Source organism: Poecilia reticulata, chromosome 9, assembly GCF_904066995.2.
Source record: "Poecilia reticulata chromosome 9, P_reticulata-male-v2, whole genome shotgun sequence".
Lineage (NCBI taxonomy): Eukaryota > Metazoa > Chordata > Actinopteri > Cyprinodontiformes > Poeciliidae > Poecilia > Poecilia reticulata.
The window spans coordinates 26,964,525-26,986,355 of NC_088838.1; the positions used below are offsets into that span (position 1 = coordinate 26,964,525).

At 37.6% G+C, this 21,831-nt stretch overlaps 1 protein-coding gene across 1 annotated transcript in view; it reads left to right on the top strand.

The window, feature by feature from the left end:
* The window catches only part of aacs (acetoacetyl-CoA synthetase), a 37,782-nt gene that overhangs the window by 9,387 nt on the left and 6,564 nt on the right, over positions 1-21,831 (top strand). Inside the window, exons 5-12 of the mRNA XM_008418035.3 lie at positions 87-184; positions 603-717; positions 1,002-1,083; positions 1,227-1,380; positions 5,356-5,436; positions 7,641-7,765; positions 16,274-16,338; positions 19,225-19,347. Coding sequence (XP_008416257.1) covers positions 87-184; positions 603-717; positions 1,002-1,083; positions 1,227-1,380; positions 5,356-5,436; positions 7,641-7,765; positions 16,274-16,338; positions 19,225-19,347 — 843 coding nt within the window. The remainder of the gene's footprint in view (positions 1-86; positions 185-602; positions 718-1,001; positions 1,084-1,226; positions 1,381-5,355; positions 5,437-7,640; positions 7,766-16,273; positions 16,339-19,224; positions 19,348-21,831) is intronic.

A 21,831-nucleotide genomic window follows, 5' to 3' on the forward strand; every position in this document is an offset into this window, starting at 1 on the left:
GTGTAAGATGCAAGAAGTTGTCCTGTGATTGTTCTACTTAATTTGCTCTCTTCCCCCCCCCCCCACCCCATCTTCTCTTTCATCAGGTTACCTGCCCAACGGCATCCATGCAGTGGAAGCCATGCTAGCAGCAGCCAGCATCGGTGCCATTTGGAGCTCCACGTCAGTCGATTTTGGAGTTAATGTGAGGATTGGATGGATTTATTTACATTAAACTGATATTGCTGATAGGTTTATAAAACTCATAACACTGTCCTGGTTTCTAAACTATGGCCGTAGATTTCAAAAATATTTTAATGCGCTATATTAAGGTTTTTAAGTATGCTTATTTGGTCTGATCTGTTGCTGCCCCCTCAGGCTGGTATGATTATTACATTTTACAATCCTGATGAATATTACTGCTTTCATGCACCTACCTGTGATTCTGTTTACCATGTTGCTTACTGACAGTATTGTTTTAAAACTTAGACTAAACATGTAAGTTTTATTTCCTGCATATTTTTTTTTTCCTTCATGAAAATTTCTGTAGAATCAAAAGTTATTTTAGTCCAATATTTGTCCTTACTCACTGGTTTTAATTCTTTACTTTTTTCCCCTTCTAGGGTGTCCTTGACAGATTTTCTCAAATTCAGCCCAAATTGATCTTCTCAGTTGCTGCTGTGGTGTACAATGGGAAAACACACGACCACATGGAAAAGCTGAGAAACGTTGTGAAAGGTATGTTTTCATGTAATCCAGTGTTTTTGCTTTCTTGGGGGGTAAAAGAAACTTAGAATCATGTTAAAGCCAACAAATTTGAATACATTTCTTTAACTAAGGCTTATTAATGGTCAGAATTTAATATTACTCATTTTTAAGCAATTATTTTCCATCCATTGAAGATCTTATGACAACAATAAATGCTTCCCTCTTGGAAATCCATGAGCTTTCCTGCTTTTTAGACAAATATTTGTAGAGAACACACAAGCTTCAATATCTGTTCCTCTTTCTTGCCATCTCAGGTTTACCTGACCTGAATAAAGTGGTTGTAATTCCCTACGTTTTATCCAAGGAAGAGACTGACCTCTCCAAAATTCCCAACAGGTGTGTGTAAAAAAACGTTTTCTGGAAGCTTTATTAGTTAGGTTATTTTTTTCTTTTAGAAAAAGGATGCTTGGAATATTTCTCCAAGCATCCTTCCCAAGGTGGTAATTCTCATTTCGTCTTTTGTTTTCTTATATGTGCAGTGAATTCCTGGATGACTTTTTGGCATCTTGTCGTGGCGACAGTGACCAGTTCCCCCAGCTGGAGTTTGAGCAGCTTCCTTTTAACCATCCTCTGTTTATCATGTACTCTTCTGGAACTACAGGAGCTCCTAAATGTATGGTCCACTCAGCTGGGGTAAGAATCAATCTCTGAATGTAACAAAAAAAAAACAACAACTATTCATCACGCATCGATTGACTGGTCAATGTCTCAGGCTGTTGTGCTTTTAGAGTCTCTCCTGGGAACCTGCGATGTCTGAATTTCGGTTTAAAATACTAATGATTTTTTTTTTTTGTATTTGTTCATTTATTATGATCTCAGGTGTTGGAACATAATTTTCTGTCTAACTGATTTGTATCGATGATAACTACAGCAGTTTGGTCTATTCCTGAAAATAAGATCCAACTTTTAACCACAATGCTTCTGTAATGTTTTATTATATGTCAACAAAATAGCTTTTTTTTTTTTCATTTGATGTGTTGGTCGATTTAGACTCTTGGAAAGACCTTTGTTATGGATTTCCGTCTCCTTTTGCTGATTTAATAACCGGCACGTTCTTCTCTACCTGTTTGTTTCGAAAAACAATGTCAGCAACACTTTATTCTTCGGGTCTGAAATCATTTTTAGAATTAACCCATCGCCTGCTAACCTTAATTTGACTAACTATGGCCGACCGCTGACTGGGAACAATTAACTATTGTCATGGCGGTGCAGCGCTTAACCCACTACCACATGTAATTGTTATGGTTTTTCAAATGTCAGAGTTAATCTTGCAAAACAAACCAGCATTGAAAGATGGGGGAAAAAAAGGCTGCCTGTGCCAGTAGTAATGCAGAAGACAAGTGACCTCCTGTGGAAATGGTAAATTGGCAGAAAGATGTCCATGGTGCCTCATTTTGGGTTTCTCCTGAGGCCAGTGAGGCTCTTAAATGGCAAAACAAGACACTTGTTTTCAGAGATGTTCCTAAAAGTTTTGAATGTTGTGTTTTTACTTTAGAGCTTTTTCCCTCTTACTTTTTCTTCTTTTGTTTTTTAGTAAAATTTAAATGACTTGGTCATCAAACATCATTCCCCAGTCTAAAGAAATTCAAGAACAGATGAGAAAAAAACATTTTTGACATCTGTCACTCTTAAAGATGTACAAATGTTAACTCTTTTAAAAGTCTGTATGGAAATTTGATAGAGATGCCTTGGTATGACCTTAAACACACAATTCATGCTTTTATTAATTAAAACTCTTAAGAAAAGCATGAGCAAGAGTGGATCCAAGTTGCTTCATGATAATATAAAAGACTCTTTGCAAATAGTATTTTTTTCCCCCTGAAAATTCTGACGCAGCCTAGATAGAAAATTATAAAATAGAAATATTCTTTATTTTACCACGATGGGGAAAATTGATGTGTATCAGCAGAATAAAAAACTGTAGAGAAAATGTACAATATTGGAGAAATTATACTGGACCGGTATTAAAAATAGCATGTTCAAATACAATGAAATGTGCAACTACGTAGAGTTCTTTAAAAAGTATAGGAAGCGGCAACAGACAATTAAGAAATTTTAAACAAGTACTATGCAAATAACAGCAGGAATGTAAACATGTGGTGAGTTTGAGTTTCTTGGGAGCAGTGATGGTTGAAAAGTCTTCCAGCTGCTGGGAGGCAGCAGTCTGTTACTGAAGGACGTCTCCTGTTCAGCAACAGCTTCATCCATAGCAGTGAACTTTGTCCTGCACTGATGTTATTTCAGTTGCTCTGACTCCCTCCACTGGTGCAGGATCCAGGAGGCATCCTAGCACAAAGCTGGCCTTCCTGATGAGCTTATCTAATCCTCTCAGCTGTAGATAAGCTACTGTCCTCACAGACTGCTCTGTAGAAGACTGCCGATGCCTCCGCAGAGTCAAAAAAAAAAGGTCTTTATTAGTGTCCTCTGCACTCAAAAGACCCCTGGAGTCTGCTCTGACTCTTAGTGTAAAGCGCATCAGCGTTGACAGTTTTTTTTTTCTTTTGTCTGATTTAATAGTTAATTTTAAGTGAAACATCTCTGTCTTGTGATGGACTGCAGACCTGTCAAGGGTGTACCTGCCTCTCGTCCAGTGATTGCTGGAGATTGGTAGCAATCTTTGCTGCCAATCTCCAGCATGGGTGGATAGATGGGTGAAACGTGTTGTACACAAAGTGTAAGAAATCCAAAAGTGGGCACATATTTGCTCACAGCACTGCAAATTTTTACTTTCATTCATTCTTTTTAAAGTCAATGTATCTACACTGACTTCACACAACACACAACTGACACGTTAGGGTTGTGTTTTTGGATGCTAAATAATATTTTATTTAGTTAATTAGTGTTTACTTCAGTAGGTTTCTGCTTCTATATACACCGTTTTTTCTAAGCAACTGATGGACGTTAAGCTCTCCAAACTTTTGTGATTTGCTGACTGATAACACTTTAAACCCACAGAGCAACTGTGATTGACAAAACAATTTTCTATCATACTTTCTATCGCCACAAGATGGCAGCAGAGCCCCATGAGCGCAGCAATTGTTCTTTGTTCTGCAAGTGTTGAATGGTTGAATGACAATTTTCCCTGTAAGAGGCAGATAAATGAGATTTTAAAATGACAGTAGTACATAAAAATAACACTGTTCATACTTAATTAAAGTACTCCTGCTCAGGCATTAAAACAATCTTTCTTGTTTCAGTCTTTCCAACTTTGCCATTGTTTCTTTTTTTTGTTTTGTTTTTTATCTAAACCTCTTCACTTTTTCGATATTTTTCTCCCTCCCTATCCACACATTTTCCCTTCTCTCTCCGCTAGCATTTTTTCCTCCCTTTGTCCCCATCTCCCATCTCTTTCTTTTGTGCTTCCTCCCTCTTTGCATCCGGACGATAATTGGACCGTAATGTGCTGCCGGAAACGTGTCGTATTGTGACAATAGCAGTCCTCACTGCCTCAGCCAATTAGCCGTGGTACTGTTCTGCTTTCTGCTTTGTTACGGCTCTGTTAACATCCTGTCAGTGGCAAAATGGCACAGACCAAACGGCGGGGATGGCAGCTGAACCTCGCCAAAGTTTCTGTGCAAAGTCGGACACACACTCACATACATGTAGGTGAAGCACCTGTTAAAAAAGGGTGAACTGTAGACCCAAAATGCACAATTGCTCACAACAGTTTACACTCTCCTCCAGCAATAATGACCTAACCAGCTGTGAAGAGTCTGAGACCCGAACCTTTCCACAAATAGTTTGGTTTGTTAAACAAAGCATAGATAGACTGTAGGCTGAGGCTACAAGCACTGACTTTGTGGTTTGTGCTATTTGGACAAACGGCATACACAGGGAAAATATTATTTACAAATTTTACTGGAAATCTTTATTTTTTTAAAATGGTTTTTAACAGATTTAATTAAAAACTGTCAGAAAAAGCAGCACCCATAATAAGTAGTGACACGCCTGGTAAAGATGTGTGAAAAGCCTACAATACATTAATTATACAGGCACACAGATTAGAGAGAAAATGTTCTTAACAGTCAAGCTATGGGGATGGACTATGGGGAGAAGCCGGAGTACCCAGAGAGAACCCAAGCATGCATAGGGAGAATATGGAAACTCCATTCAGAAAGACCCCAGCTTGGATTCAAACCGGGAGCTTTGGCTGCAAGGCTACAGTTCTACCAACTGCGCTGCCTTGCAGCCCCAACAACAACTTGTTTTATTTATTTTTTGCCACCACTTTGCAGAATGATGGTAAAGGAGGTTTAAAACCCTTAAAATCTCACTTTTGTGCTAAAGCTGTACACATCTTTGCAGGGGGTCCCAATAATATTGTAGGGTTCCGTATATTCAGTATGTAGATCAAAGTCTCTTGTGTTTAACAAAAATGGAGCTCTGTTATTTGATCCAACTTTATTTGTTCTTTGTTTTAATCTTCTGTTCTGTTTGTAAAGCCATAAAATTTCTGATCTCCGTCTCTGCATCTTTTTCTCTTTCCCTACAGTAAAGCTAACCTTGTTGTTTTAAAAGCGTCTTATAGATAAATCGGTAATGGTAACTCATGATCAAAGAAAACACGATGTTCTTCAGCAAACTAACTCATTTTCCTCGTCTCCTCAGGGCACTCTCATCCAGCACCTGAAAGAACACATTCTCCACGGCAACCTGACCTCCAGTGACGTCATCATCTACTACACTACTGTAAGTTGTATCGAAATTACTACACTTAAAATCGCCCAACATTTTAAAGCCAACTTGAAGATTTTCTGCACTATAAAACTATTTTTGTTTCTGAAGGCTTCAAAAGTTTGTGACATCTTATGAATTTCTCAACACACTTCACTCCCGTTTCACTGGAGCAGATCTGTGCGGAGGGTTCATGCTGCCGGCCCAGACAATCATTTCCACACTTTTCTTATTCAGAACTGATGTGCACATGAAGCCTAACAACAGCTAGAATCTCCTTTCTTGGGATTGTTGCTAATTGGAGCCTCGTTGTCTTTTTTTAATCAAATTTAGTTGTTGAGCAAAGATTCATGTATTGATCTTGTGATGTCACACATTTATTTTCCTTTCTTTATACGTCAGATACAACAAACTGAGTTATTACAAATTGCTTAGAGAACCCCCAACTGATAACGTCCAGCTATGTCTAGAAAAATAATTTGATATCTAAGCCTAATCGAGTGCTAAAGCTATACTTTCATTTCCTCCAATATGAACGTTTAAATCACAGCCACTGTGTAAAAAAACACACAAAAAAAACCGCATAACTTTATCACCTTAATAATCTGTTCATAAGTACCATTGCATCAATGGTTTGGCTTTAAATTCTATCATCTAAAGTAATCAGCACACAGACAATGTGAACGAACCCAGAATGAAAACAGGATGCACACAAACTGGTATCAGTATGAATAACTGGATAATTACTGAAAGTAATTTGTAAGTAAGTTTATGAACTTGTTTTCAACTTGTTCACCCCTTTGAATACTGATGTGTGCCGTCAGCGATGGCACGCTGTTGAGAAAGTAGCCAGTCGTCTCTTCCTCCTTTTGAACAGAAGGAACTTCCCTGTAGTGTTCAGCAGACAGGGGAACTGAGAATACATCTTCAGGAAATCATTAACTCTCTTCAAAAAAAAAATGAAGAAATCGAGCTATACTTTAGGCCTGGCACACACTTTGTGATTAAAAATCGTCCTGAGCAATCTTGATATAAAATCTTAATTCCTTCATGTCACGTCATGACGCCAGATGCTAGACTTTATGATTTATTTCTGCAGCAGAATCATGCCAGAGAAGTCTGACAAATCTGTCCAACAATTCATGGGATGTAAGTGGAGGTTTTTGCTTCCAATATTAGAGTAGGACTCTGAAAAGAAGATGAGGAAAAGGCAGCAGATGTGAAACCGCAAAAAAAAAAAAATAGAGAAAGTAATAATACAGCAGTCACATTTCACAAGTTCCTCTGAAACTGTTGAAACTTTGTGTATGTTTGTTGTATATGGCATTTGAACTTGACATTACTGGCCAAATAAGCAAACCTGGACAAAACTGATGAAAGCACGTTGATGAAAAAATGTCAAGCTTTAGATTTTATGATTGCTATGTTTTATTTGGGTCAGTTAAATTCAAGTTGTAATTCCTGAGAACAAAGCTGCCTATGTTTTCCACAAACTGAGCACTCAACTTTATCTTCTGTATGGAAATGCATCAGTCCATGTCTTGTTAAAACTCTGTAATCTGGATCAATCTGGTGCCCCTCAACAAAACCATAAAACAAAAAATGTCAACTTTAAAAAAGGAAAAAGTTTTCTTCAAATTAAAAGCATAATATTTGGATTTTTTGCGGAGAATTGTTTGGTTTCTCATCTCAGTCTGTGGCCCACAGCCCATAAAATGTACAAGTTTAAAATATGAAAACTTTTCATCCTCCCCTTTCAAAAGACAAGTTTTCATATGATAAACTTCTGTTTTATTGAGTTTTAGAAGCAGTTAACTCTATTATTTAGTCTCCATACTTTGGCTGTGAAGAATTCATTTTGTCTACTAGCCCCAAATCACCGCAAAACTTTGATTTCTGCTTGAGGTTGACGATTAGTCTACTTTCAACAGAGAGATCAACTGCCTGACCAAAAGCGTCGCCACTACTTGGTATTGTTAAAGCCGCTGTTTTAGCCCTGCAGATGCTTTTTCCACAAAGTGGAATCAATATTCGCATTATTAGTACCAACGGAGAGCGCCGCCAAAGCTGCACCGCAGCACGCTGCCAAATGAGAAACGCAATCATGCGAATCGCTGTCTGCGGGAGTCGTCCATTTATCCATGTTGATGACAAAAGGAGTGTTTATTTCAGATAACTTATCAGTGTGGATGGATCTGTGTCTATGTGTGTTTTCTTAGACCGGCTGGATGATGTGGAACTGGCTGGTGTCTGCTCTGGCAGTGGGGGCCTCGGTGGTTTTATACGATGGTTCACCGCTAATGCCAACAGCCAATGTGCTGTGGGACCTGACGGACAAGCTGGGGTGAGTTAGCAACGCACACATGCACAAAAAACACACAAACCGGAAAGAGTGACTGCAGGAAAAACAAGGTGACAGGAACGTTGTGTTGTTTCTGGGAAGGAAATCATCCTAGGAGTGATCAGAGTTTTCTTTTTATTACAGATTTTCTCCAAATGGGCGGCCTTTTCATTTAGGGACACAGAGGAGTTTGACATTGAAAAGAAATAAAGTTTCCTTTTGAAATTGTAATTTGAATGTTTTCAGTGCCCTACAAGGTTTGGGAATGTCATTGGTGAAAATATTAAGCAAATGGGTTTCAAATGAGGAAAAGAAAAGTTATTTTTCATTCCTGCTACAGAACAATCCTCCACAGTTATTACCATCCCTGGTAAATATACATGAACAGGTTTAAAATAATCTCACCGTGTATTCTTACAAATAGAAATAGTTGAAGAAAAGAAAAAAAACAACCTCTAATTTATGTGCATTATTTCAGAGTGGGGGAATAAACTCCACTGTGTCAAAATTATCAGTACACTGAAATTGACATTACTGTAAAAATAAATAAAAATGAAAAAGTTTAAAATTTAAATTATTCTTTATATTTTAAAGCTGGAGTGTCAATGCATCTTATATCCTGGACTTCCTGTTTCCTTGTGATATACTTATTTCAACTCGCACAGATCCATTTCTCTCCGTTAGCCATTCTTCAAAATGGGAAAGAGAAGAGACCATGGCATTAAAGAAAGACAGATGTGTGTTGAAGCGCTGAGACAAATAAAAGTCCTTATTACCCAAATTGATCAGATAGTCCTATAACAATCTGTTATTGTTCGTTTAAGCTAGATTTTATTTTTTAGTTAGAGTCTTGGAGTCTTCAAACAGATTCAAAATTACAATTTTACTGTAATTTAAGAGAAAATTCAACACAGTCAATGTAATACCGATTTTGTTTGATGGTATAAATGTGATTAACTTGTTTTCTCCATTTTAAAAACGCTGTAATGTCTAAAAGTTGAAAGTGAAGTTTAAGAAAAGAGTGTCTGAAACATTAATATGCCTGTTTATTGATTCATGAGATTCAGGATAAGGTGGATATACAAATGGAGAGAGCATTTTTTTTAAAACCACAGAATCAATCAACTGCTTATCTAATTGAGAACTTGTACATGCAGAAGGGTGGCCATGAATAAAGATTTGTTCAGGGTTTAATGGGTTTTTAGATGGCAGATCAAAATTACTTAGTAAGCTTTTGTTTTCCATTTACTGACGCAGCATTTATTGGACAAGGTTAAAGGAGGAAAGATGGTATTGAAAATGAAATGTAAGGGACAGGACAGCTAAAGTTTAGGCATCATTAGTTTGATTTTTCAAATATAGACAACATCAAAAGCAGACAAAATAGCTTCTGAATTTAGTAGTGCTTTTTATTCTGTGCAGAATCTTTTCCCTCTTTTGCTACTCTAGTCTTCCATAGTGATACAATACAAGCAAATATTAGCTTTTTAGTTAGTAAATCTTCTCAGAAAGCTAGCCTGCAGTCTGTTGCTTAACAGACATGCAAATCACATTTCTTCAACTCTACTTTGGAAAAGTAGAGTTGGAAAAATGCTCTGCTCACTCTGCTTTCACACCGCGACTGTTCACAACTGAAAAATAGTCAAATTTGTGTCTTGTTAAAAGATCGTTATTCAGACAGCTGAGCATCACTGCACAGCAACAGGTGTGGGAGAGCAGAGCTGCTTTACTTCATGCTTCATATAGCTGCAGATAACCCCAGTCATCTGCGCTCTTCCTACTCTGTCATTAAAGAGTCCTAAAGCTGTTAAAATATCGGGACTACACCATAATAACCAAATCATGTCTATGCTTCAGTTAAGTGAGCTCAGCTTTGTGTATTATGGATTTGATCCACTTTTAAAATAGATGTGGCTGTAAGTTTGGTTGCCAAAGCTTCTGCTGATCAGTATAAAAAACATTTGTAATAACTGCAGTTTCTTTACAAGCCGTCTTTCTTTCCATCCCTAAAGAAATATTCTCACACACCACCTTCCTTAATAAAACACACACAATATTTACAACAGATCTTGTCTTGGCTAAATGTCTTTTTGCTGTTCCCGTTCCCACTTTCAATACCATAAACACTACTTTATAAACCCTATTGGTCGATCTGTAAGGGCAAAAGTATTAAAGTGTGTAGATGTGTGAGCTGTGATGGGTTTAATTTGTAAAAGACAAATAGTATGAACATATTTTTTCCTTCACTTTAAGATTGTGTGCTTTGTCAGAGTAAATTCTGAGCATTTCCAATTAAAACTTTAGAAAGGTTTATGTAAGTCGTAAAGGAGTTTGATGATTGCTGCCAAAATACAATGTGCCAGTACTTTTAGCAGTTGTGTTCTTAATTGTCTTTGTGAAATGAAGCCCCTGAGCAGTTTTTAAGATAACTTCTTGTTTTTTTTATTTAGTGAAATTGTCAGCCTGATTGTTGTATCCTGTTCCTTCAAGCTGCTCAGGGACACAGTTATCTAACTGCCTAAATATAGCGCCTCGCAGAATTGTTCATACCGCTATAACTTTTTCTCATTTTATCACATTGTAAACATCAATGTATTTTATTACAGTTTTATGTCAAACTCCAACACAAATCAGTACGTAATTACAAAGTAACATTACAATTCATGTTTTCTTCTTGTCTCAAGCTTATTCAGATTGGATTGGTAGCATTCATAAACATAATTTTCTTTTTACAGATTCTCAATTTAATTTAGATCTAGACTTTGACTGGGTCATTCTATAACGCGAATATGCTTTTGGTTAAGTCCTTCTGTTTTGCTCTGGTTGTATGTTTTGGTTGTGTGTGCAATGTTCCAGTTGCAAATAAAAGCTTGGATTCAGTATTTGGTAGGTCATATATTTCAGCTGTGGTGCATTTTGGCCTGTTTGACGGATTCCGGATGCTCTTTATGCCGACAGCTGATGTTGCTTTTGAGTAGCTGAGATACCAAATATCAGAGAGAGGAGTGGGAAATTGTGATATTGATAAGAAATAAAAATAATCAGAAAATCATAATTAGTATCAACATTGCAATTTTCAGCCAAAGCAAACTTAGATTCTCAAATCCCACCCATCACCATGTTTAACTATGAGAATGGTTCGTTAAAGATATTGTGAGGGTTAATATACCATTGACTTGTATTTTCTAACAAGTAGCAGGCCATAATGGACCAACTGTATTTATTCTAAGACTGAATCACATACAGGTGGACTCACTTTAGTAATTTAGTTACAGCTGAAGGTGTTCAGTTTACGGGTTTTGGGGCATTTAAAGAAGGGGTGTTATTTTTTCCCTTCCACTTTACAATTGTGCACCACTTATCATTTAATATCTCGATAACATACAATGACATTTGGTTGGAATGTGACGAATTGATTTTTTTTGTGCAATTTAAAAACCAATAAAATAGCCTAATTGTTGAAAAGGTTTTCAATTCATTCTACAATAAAAAAAAACAAACAGCTCCTTTGACTAAAGAAAAACCAAAGATTCAATACTTAAGAATAAAGTTGTTTAGAGATGGTAATAATTGAATATAAAAACAACAACCCAATATTATGAAGTCCACAAAAAGCCTTGTCAGCCCTCAACTCCTTTCTGCACTTGGTTTGTCCTTCAGCAAATATATCAGTTCAGAATTTTGTCATTTTAGTCCATGACTGTGACTGTGACTGTGCATTACTGTCCACACTCTGTCAGGCAGATGTTACACAAAAGTACCACGGTCAGCAAAAGTGAGACTTAAACGCAGTGATACCTGTGTGAAACATCTTTACAGATGACACATTGCCTTCAGCAAGGAGGGGAATAATAGAAAGGACATTTTGACACCCTGGAAGTTTCAAAACTGCAAAGAAACGCTCCTCTTGCAAAAATCTTTGACAGGAACTATTAGTAGATTCCAAAGTTACTGATGTCTGTTTAAATGTTCCTGTTGAGTTGAGCATTTACCATATGATGTCATTCAATTTTTTTTAATGGGGAAACTTGAATGAACAGGATTGGAATATACTAAGCAAAAGTGCCTATACAGAAGTGCTTAATAAAAAACGACTCGTATGACAGAAAGATGGATAATACCTTAAATTGTGAGAAACCTGAACCAATTAGATGCTGATATTGCTACCTTAGACATATTCTTTAGAACCTGAAGGCAGTGGGGGGAAAATAAAACCCTCTGGGAAGACTGCCATAAATTTTTACAGTTTTTCCTTCTGAACTGACGTCGGACTTTTTAATTGGAGCTGAAACTGTCAGAGACCTGGAAAACGTAAAACCTACTGTTAGGCTTTGCCTCTCACCTTGAATTTTGTTAGTCATTTGTGTGATGCTAATAATTTAATTGCTCCTATGCCTCAGTTTTTTGAGCTATTGACCTTTTGAAATATTTTTTTGAAGCAAAAACTGATAATGGTTCATGCAGTATTGAGTCAGAATGTTACAAAAAATAATCATAGTGAAAGGCTGATATTTTTGATCACTCCATGAAATGAAGCTCTAAAGAGGCTAACCAAGGAACGCCACAAAGTTCAGGTTAATCAAGTTCTGTCATCTTCAAATAAATTGCTGATAATCTCCAGTTTTTTCTCGTAGATTTTTTATTTTTTTTTACAAACTTCTGGTTGAAGTAATTTTACTTTTTAAATTAAGAAACCAAATTAAGTTATTATTTTTTCCACCTGTGCCACTGTCAAAACTACAGCAACATCCACAGTTATTTGCAGCCATAAAAGATTTTTACAGAGATTTCTGTGTTGATCATTATCCTGCTGAAAGATTCGGTGACAGTCCATAATTTCTTTATAAGAGTTCATCTTGTTTTTATTTTGAATGTTTGAGACATTTCAAAGTGATTACAATGTCATGCAGGCTCACGGCATCATGAGCCTCTGTCTCTTCACCCCACCTGGAGTACTTGTTGGAAAAAAGCTCTTAGTTTCAGTTAAAATCCCAGGAGACATTATAAAACAACCATAAGCCACCTTAAACATTTAATAATTTGTTATTGAGTATCTGTTGCAACTTTGGTCTCATCAAAAGTTAATAATTAACATATTTACATGTTTCCATTTGTGCTAGTAGGACAGAAAAGTCCACTAGACCTCAGCACCACTTTGTGCTGTAATTTTCTAACAGTGAGTTTGGAGATTTCTTTGCCGTCCAGAAGATAAAAAAAACATTACTTGAATGGCATGTTTCCTGTCTTTCACAGTTTTAGGAATACTACAATGAAAAAGTACTTTTAAGGGTGTTTTACACACCTCGTCCTGGGATGCCAGTAATTTTGAAGGGCACTCCATGCTCTGACAGAGACTGCAATCTCTTGATGCAGTGTGAAGCACAGAACATCTGAATGCACTGACAACTTCCCATGAGCAAGGTGTACATAGGAAAGATTTTAGTGAAACTATCCCGCCGGACCAAAGTGGAAACAGAATTGAATGTATTCCTGCATGTAGCAAAGAAAAGGTTACAGCATTTAATTTCTGACAGGTTCTGTGTGTGAGTGTGACTCCTGAAGCTCCTGTGTTCTCAGAGGATCTTCTTGTCTCTTCAATCTCTTGTCCATTTGTGTCAAATCCTGATGTGGCAGAAGATTATTTTTAACAAGACTTAAGCGACAGTTTATTCATTGTTCAGTTATTGACAGTGTAAAATGTCAATTGTTCTTCTTTAGAACAAAGAATAAAGTTGAAGTTATTGTGTCATACCCACACTGGGAATAAAAATGAAAAAAAAAAATGCAGTATCTAAATGAAATGTTTAATTTCTTAAAACAAAAATAGGACACTACAATTGCTATAACTGGCCTGTTTGCCACAAAATTAGTATTAGTTTGTGTTAAAATTACAAAAAGATCCACTATTCCTAGCTTTCAGAACCGCTTAAATATTTGCTAATCTTAAAACTGTATTCCTTCAAGCAGCAGTTTTGCATGGTTCCTTTTTGTCCGGGACACCTGTGAAGAGAGCAAAGGCTCTTATTTACACCCCAGTGACTTACTTGCCAGAGAACAAATGGAAAGGTAGTTTAGAATAGACGCAATGAAAAGTGGAGCTTCAGCTGCTGCATCACGACGTGGAGCGGGGACGCATAATGCAATAATTGCTCTGAGGTGTTTTTGTGTCTGATTGCTTTTGAGCATCTCTTATTGATTTAGCAGCTTCCAGTTACACGTCCCCCTTGAAACGCACACGTCAGGTCATGCTGTCACACAACCCCCAGAGGCAAAGACTCGCAGCTTCTCCTCCTCCCTCCATCTTAAACACCCAATTAGCAGCCGCACCTGGCCACCTGCCTCCAATCAGAGCGGCGGGGCTGTTTCCATGGCAGCAAGCAACGAACAAATCCAGATGCAGATAGGGGGTCAGGGATGATGGATGAAAGAGAGAGGGACTTTGTGTGCAGATGACAAACAGATTTTGGGGAGGAGTGTCATCTGTGGAGTCAGATGGCTGCAGCCAAATGTGGAGATCAGGTATTAACTGTTCTTAAGGGATCATGCGTTATTAATTGGATTAAATTCATAAAGTTTAATCCGAAAATAGGTACCGGTATGTGTATATTTGGGGTGTATGGTTAAATTTTGACCAGTACGTATAATTAATACTCGGTAAACTGAAGTTTGTTCACCCAGTTCTTATTTATACAACATACATTCTTTTAAAATCTCTCCACCCCAAAACTGGTTAAAATACATCAGTGAAAGCTGGTAATTGTTGGCCTTTGTCCTTTTGAATGTGTATAACTTCTGACCGGAGAGTACATTATGCTTTATTGAACTCTGATGCCTTAAAACTGTAATAAAGTGGAATTAATTCAGATAACCGCTTACAGCAAACAGAAACCTAACCATGCAACTTTCTGTTCTCTTGAAAGAAAAAAAAAAAACAAAAATCAAAAGGGTTAATACTATTCAAATTTACCAACTTTCATGGATACAGCATTTTAGAAAATTGGCAAAATGTCTCCAAATTCTCAGTTTTTCAGAACCTTATTGCTTAAAATGGCATCCTGTGGCTGTAGTCAATAGAGAAGTTAATCAGAATCAACATGACCAAGGAGTAAATGCATCAGACACGTGGCTTCATTCCACCCAATACCACCCAATTCTTCTTGGGACCTTTACCACTTCACCCCATCTCACCCTCGCTCCGGTCATTCACCCCATCTGCCACATCTATTAACCACAAGTGGAACAAATAACAGCTTTCATCACAAACTGATTCTTGGCCATTTGATCAATAAAGCACCAAAGGATTGTGTCTTCCACATACAGATAGATGTTGGGTTTGTTTTTGAGTGGACAAATTGTCTATTACAATGATAAGAGGCAAGTTGATTGATTAAGACGTCAACAAAAATAACTTGAAAGGACGAGAATGCAGATATTCCCATTCACAGACATTAAAAGGCCCTTTTGTTTGGTTCCAAAATTAAAACCGCCTGCAATAAAAAGTGACGCTTCGCCCCTTCATGCCTTCCACACATGTTGTGCAACTGTTGTCAGCTGCCAGGGTGACTTCCACTCACCAAGAAGGAAACTTCTGAAATCATTCAATTTCACGATTGTTAAGTGCAAACATTTTGTCGATACTTTTCCTAGCGGAGCATCTAAAATTGAGACATTTTGTCCTCCTTGTCTGGCCAATACTCTGCAAGTCTTTTTGTGTTTGTTCAGGTGAAAGTCAATTCCCAGTCACCCCTTTCCTCATTTTTTATCGAGGCTTAACTGAGCACACGGGCTGCGTTTCTGCATCACCTTGCTTTACATTTACACAGTGACTCATTCTTCTCCACTGGGAGCTTCCAAGTACAACAGGCAACTGAGCAGCTCCATTGGAGCAGATGGGATTAAGGGCAAAGGCTGCTCAGTAACTTGTGCCCCTTTTAGGCTTTTATTTACATTCAGCTCAGATTCAGTGAAGCAATAAATGGAGCAATACCACGGTTCTGGCTAAGCAGCAATGTCACAGTCACTCCAGCGGTCTGGCATCGCCTCCTTTTATTTTAAAAATGGTTCATTTATCAATTTCTTTACCATTAAATAATTCTTAACCGAGATTTGTGCAAATTCTTAAATAGATTACATTTCTTTTTCGCGTAATTAATTTTTTTATTTTAAGTTTTCAATGGTGTTAATAAATAATAATATGAGAGTTTTACATTTTTTGGGCATGCTATTGCATGGTCCATAACAGGAGAGTGTGCACATTTTTTTCTTGCAGAAAGTTCCAGGAAAACATCTGGAATGTTCTTCATTTATCCAGCAATGTGTGCTTCATAATTTAGAGTACAATACCTGTAGGAGGCTATAAATGGTGACTAAGATTCTTGATACCTCTGATACAAATCTGTTTTTTCCCAGAAAACTAATATTCTGTCACTAGAATGAACTATTGAGGAATTATTCATTTTTCTTTCTTTTGTTCCCAAAATTCATGTCTGTGTCCACTTTTCTCATTTCTAGCATCACCATCTTTGGCACTGGGGCTAAGTGGCTGTCGTTGGTGCAGGAGAAGAACCTCAAACCTTGTGAGTAACCCATCCACAGCACGCACGCATGCACGCACACACACACGCACGCACGCACCCACACACACACACACACACACACGCACACACACACACACACACACACACACACACACATGCATTAACTTTGAAGGGCAAACACAAACATAGATATAACGACGAGCTTCTAAGAAAAACCCACTCGTATACTCTTAGAGGATGAAATATGAATAGATTATGATTATGAAAAAAAATGGACAACATTTTAATTATATTTATTTCTGGCGACCAAAACGGTTCCAGTGCTGTAAATACCAAGAGTGGCTTGGAAAAATATGAATTCCCTTGAACTTGTACGCATTTTCTTTGTCATTACATCTACTCACTCCAGTGTATTTTATTGGAATTTAATGTGACTAATGTGTTGTTTCATTTGTATGCAACCCTGTATGACACCTATAAATAAAATCCACCACAACAAATTGTTTTCAGAAGTCACCTAATGTGTGTAGGGCGTCTGACAAACACAGCAAAAACAGTATTGTGGTCAGATCAGACTACAGTTTTACTACTTAGGCCATGGAAAGCTTTATGTGTTCTGGAAAAATAAGCACTGGGCATCATCTTAATACCCATCCTGAAGTTTGATATTTGTGAAATATATGAGGGAATAAGAATGTTAGAAGATTATAAACTCATTGAATTGAATTTTGTTTTAATGATGCAGTGTTTAAACTTGAGCTGCATTCACAGATTTTTAACTGAACGGAAAAACACAATTTCAAAATATTTGTCTGAACTTCAGCAGGGATTTTAATATCTGCAGTTGATATTTATAAATCCTCAATAAAACAGGGAAGTTCAACTCCTTTCATTTAAATGCTGTTCAGAGTTCAGAATGTGACTGATCTCTGTGGCTCTTTTTTATTTCTAGTCAGGATTATAAGTATTCAAAAATAGCAACTGTTGTTAAAAATAGTGTTTATAAATTAGACTTTTCTTTGATCCATGAAATAGACTCTGTCGTTTGTGTAGATAAACCGTCTCCACGCACTTCAGACTAATGAAGAAAACTGAGACAAAACACAGGGAGCATCTGATCTTTTCGAACGGAACCAGTTAACGTAGCGTGAGCTACAGAACTGGTCTTGCACTTTAGTGTTAAAGTCCTGAAAGACATCATCTTTCTTTTTTTTTTTTTTGCCTTCCCCTTCCCAAGCCACATGATCCAGCTGGCATTGTGTATGTGTGTGGTGTGTGTGTGTGTGTGGATTCTTATTAGTAAGAGACCGAGGCAAAGGGAGATGTTTCTAGCTGTGTGAGTTTAAGAATGTGTGTGTGTGTGTAGCGTGTGCGCGTGTGCGCGTGTGTGTGTGTGTGTGTGTGTGTGTGTGTGTGTGTGTGTGTGTGTGTGTGTGTGTGTGTGTGTGTGTGTGTGTGTGTGTGTGTGTGTGTGTGTGTGTGTGTGTGTGTGTGTGTGTGTGTGTGTGTGTGTGTGTGTGTAGCGTGCAAGCATGACTCGACTGGGCTCGATTTAGGAAGCGTCTTCACTGACTGCCCCAGTGGAGAAGCCCTTTTCCCTGAGCTGACATTTGGACTGGACACCTGGAGGCATGGTGGGGGGTTGCAGAAGTTCCCACTGTGTCTATGTGTGTGTGTGTGTGTGTATGTGTGTGTGTGCGCGCTTATGGGGTGAGGGTCGGTTGCTGGAAGCCTCTCGGTTCACAGGGTGTTATTGGCATGTGGTTTGGGCATCTGTGGGTGATATAGAGCATGTGCATAGATCCTGGGGATGACACCTAAAGTGTGTGTGCATGTGTTTTTCAGTAAATAGGGGCTTGTAGGCTCTGTCACAGCAGGGTGGCTAACTGCAATAACACAACATGTTGGGGTGCCAGGAGCCACAGCTGTTCGCAGGTGCTTGCCCACTTTTTTTGTGTGCCGATTCCTAATTTGGTTGAAATTATTGCCGCCTGCAACTGTATCTGCTTTTTTTGATACAGCTGCTACTGTGATAAGTGAATTACAGCAGTGATCACAGGACAAAGCATGGAATTATTTCAGAAAATTGTTAGCAGAAGTTGGGAGTTGTTTTGTCATCTCAACAATAGTATTTCAATTTCCTTTTCTTTTTTTTTTGCAAAAACACAAATTAGTCAGTAGGTGGGGTTTGATGTAACAGGTGAAAAAGAAGAAATGTCACAAACCTGCAACCAGGTTAATTTGTAAATTAAGATTAATACGTACCTAACACATTTTACTGCACCTGCTGTGATCATGTGAAGTTGATAACATAATCCCATGGATCTTAAAGCCCTTTTTTGGCATTCATCAAGCAACAATTTGTTCATATTACTTTAATTCAATTCATATAAACACCAAAGATAACTCACCTGGACTTACATAAATTTCAGTTATTATTGCATTGGATTTATGCCAAGGAGATTCACAAATAACTCAGTTGAAACCTGACATACAGTATATACTCATTTGAATGGTGATGCATTTCTTGGGTCCTTAGTGAGGCTTTCAGATACAGCAGCAAAGAATATACTGTACAATTCAGGTATAAAACTTGAGAAGGGTTATTCAGAAAGTTTTAGGAGACTTTCTGAAAGTATGGACACCTATTGATTAACACCGCTTTAAAAGGTTACCAAAAGTTTGGGTCTTTGGGAAAAGAAGAAATGAGGTGTTGTTTAAAACTTTTGCACAGCTTTTGTCAGGTAATTTAACATGCTGTAAAATTACCTGACAAATTTCATTAATTTCAGAAACAATGTTCTAATCTGTGTTCATTCTGTTTGAAAATTAACAAAAAAAAGAGCAACTATTTCGGAAGCAGTTGTTAAAATGTTTTCTTACGTTTTTTCTTTTGTATTTAACCTTCCTCACTCTCTCTCTCAGCGGAATCACACGACCTCCAGTCTCTTCATACCATCCTGTCCACTGGATCGCCACTCAAACCTCAGAGCTACGACTACGTCTATCGCTGCATCAAGAGCACCGTGCTGCTGGGCTCCATCTCAGGTAAACAAACTATTAGACAGAGGAAGATTTGAGTTTCCCACAAACAGGGAAACAAACGTTGGTCTTTGAGTCATCTCCTCTTTACTTTTTCTCATCTCTCTACTTCTCGGTCAGATTCTTTCATGCTCAGTTAAATCCTTCTTTATGGAGAGAGTATCTAGAAAGGATCTAGAGAGAAACAAAAAGGCACAGATGGCACTGATACTGAAGCCTGTGAAATAGCTGAAATACAGTTTATAAATATTCTAGCTGTATGTTACCATATAAAGATGTGGGTATCTTTCTGCAATGAGTAAAAGCCGAACTTGAAGAGCAAAAAAGATTCACGAATTCTTCTGGTTTAGAATCTCTAAACAGCCATTTATATGACAAACATGCACTGAAATACAATTTGACAAGAGTAATAGGCAATAATTTGTAAGCCTCTGAAAGAAAATTAGAAATTAACTTCTGAGGGTCTACAGAAGAAACTGTTATCAAGTTCTAATAACTGCAGCCAAATATTCAAAGATTTAGTTATATTGCAGGTGAAAATCTCACAAAAGACGGCTGCCGGTTCACCCCCTTTTCTGCCTTGTCGAGCAGAAAATAAGAAGCTAGACTTTGGGTGAGGAGTCTCAATAAGTGTTGCAGAGGCACTGGATGAGAACCAACATTGAGCATAAATGAAAAATGTAGAAAAGTTGAGTTAAAACATCCACTAATTTCAAACCTTCCACTCGAGAGATTTCTAATGTTCAGTAATTTGGGCTTTTGTGAAACCTCCAGGATCAGAATTTATCAAGCTGATATGTTGGATACGGTCACCACTTTCCTTCAAGTGAGTTGCAAAGCAAGTAGTCCGAATAAAATGTGCCATTCTTCTAAAGAACTGTTAAATAGGGAGTATGGTCAGATTAAATGTGGCGTAGTTTTGCCTTCTTTAAGAAGCTGACTGATCTCAGGTTATAAACTCAGTTTCAAAACTAAAATCTGGTTTGTAGCACTGCTCAGCATTCTTTTGTGATGCAAAATTAGCAACAAAGCATATGTGACACTAACACAAAGAACTGGCGCAAACAAAGAACATTTCAGCAAGATAATATATATATAACTTCGTCGTCGTCACAGCACAGTCATGCACCGAAAGACTCACACACAGCCCCTCTCAGCCTCCTTTGTGATTTTGACAGGTCAATAGAATGCTATCTGTCTATTTCAGTGAGTCCTGAAACGTTTAACATTTAGCAGAGGCTGGGTGACTGACGTCGAATGCACATCGGCATACACACCCACACTTTACGTACGCACATATTCACATGCACCCGGACGAACACACAAGCTCTCGTTGACATGCAAGGCGAGAGAGTGGACATGGGCGTCGACCCGAGTGCCAATCACTAAACGGAAACGTTGAAAGGCGAAGAGCAGAACTGTACACAAGAACGACTGGAGTTATTTTTCACAACTTTTGTCATGCTTTTTTTACATACTGTTCACATTCACATTTGTTATATTACACAAGCTTGCTAAACCAACATCATGTTGAGGATTGGCTCTCAAGAGAGGTCATTTGTTTTTCAAATTGCATTAAAATTGCAAAAAAAAAATGTATTTGATTATTCCTGATTATTTGAAAAGTGCTTTAAGAGATGTTGAAAGTTTTTTTTTTTATATAGTCTTGTTTGAAATCTAACTCTAACTCAATTCACAAATAGACCATGATATTTATTTTGTAATTATTGAGAAAGGAGCATGTTTATACAAGGATTTTTTTTCTAATTTCCTGTTCCATTTTCACGGTAAACAATGTAAAAGTACAGTATGCGTTGGTGAACTACTAATGATGGACCTTATGTTACTAATTAAGCAGCTTCTAAAGACAGTTTGTTTCAATTGTACATATTTAGAGTTAATAGGGTAAAAAAAGATTGAATCCACACAACATTTTAAGGATTTTCATGTAAAAACAGTCACTTTCTTTCCACTTAACTATTAGTTATGACTTTCTGTTGATCTACCACATGAAAACCAAAACACGTATATTGTTGTTTGACATTGTAACAGCAAAATGCGATAACCTTCTTGAGAAAGTACTTGCAAGGTGTTATGAATTGTGTTTTACAAAAAAAGGTCTGATTATGCACAATCATTTAAAACACAGAGGGTTAAACTGAAATTAAACTGCCTGTTAGGTCTTTTGACCTGAAGCTATCTTAGAAAAATGACCTGCTTGACTAAACGTCCGCTCTTATCAGAGTTTTTTAATAGTTTTTCACAACCTAGGTTGTTATGCTGGTGATTAATATCGTGGATTCATCATTTTAGAGCGAGATTTTTGTTCTCCGTGTTGATATGTGTTTGTGAATCAGAAAAGCTGGTCCCCTTGTCGCCAAGGGCATCAGCAGGCTGCAGCCCTCTTGGCTGCCAACCGCCCTAACCTTGACCCCCGAGGTCAACAACCCCGTTGGTGTGTGTGTGTGCGCGCATGTGTGATAGGACTTA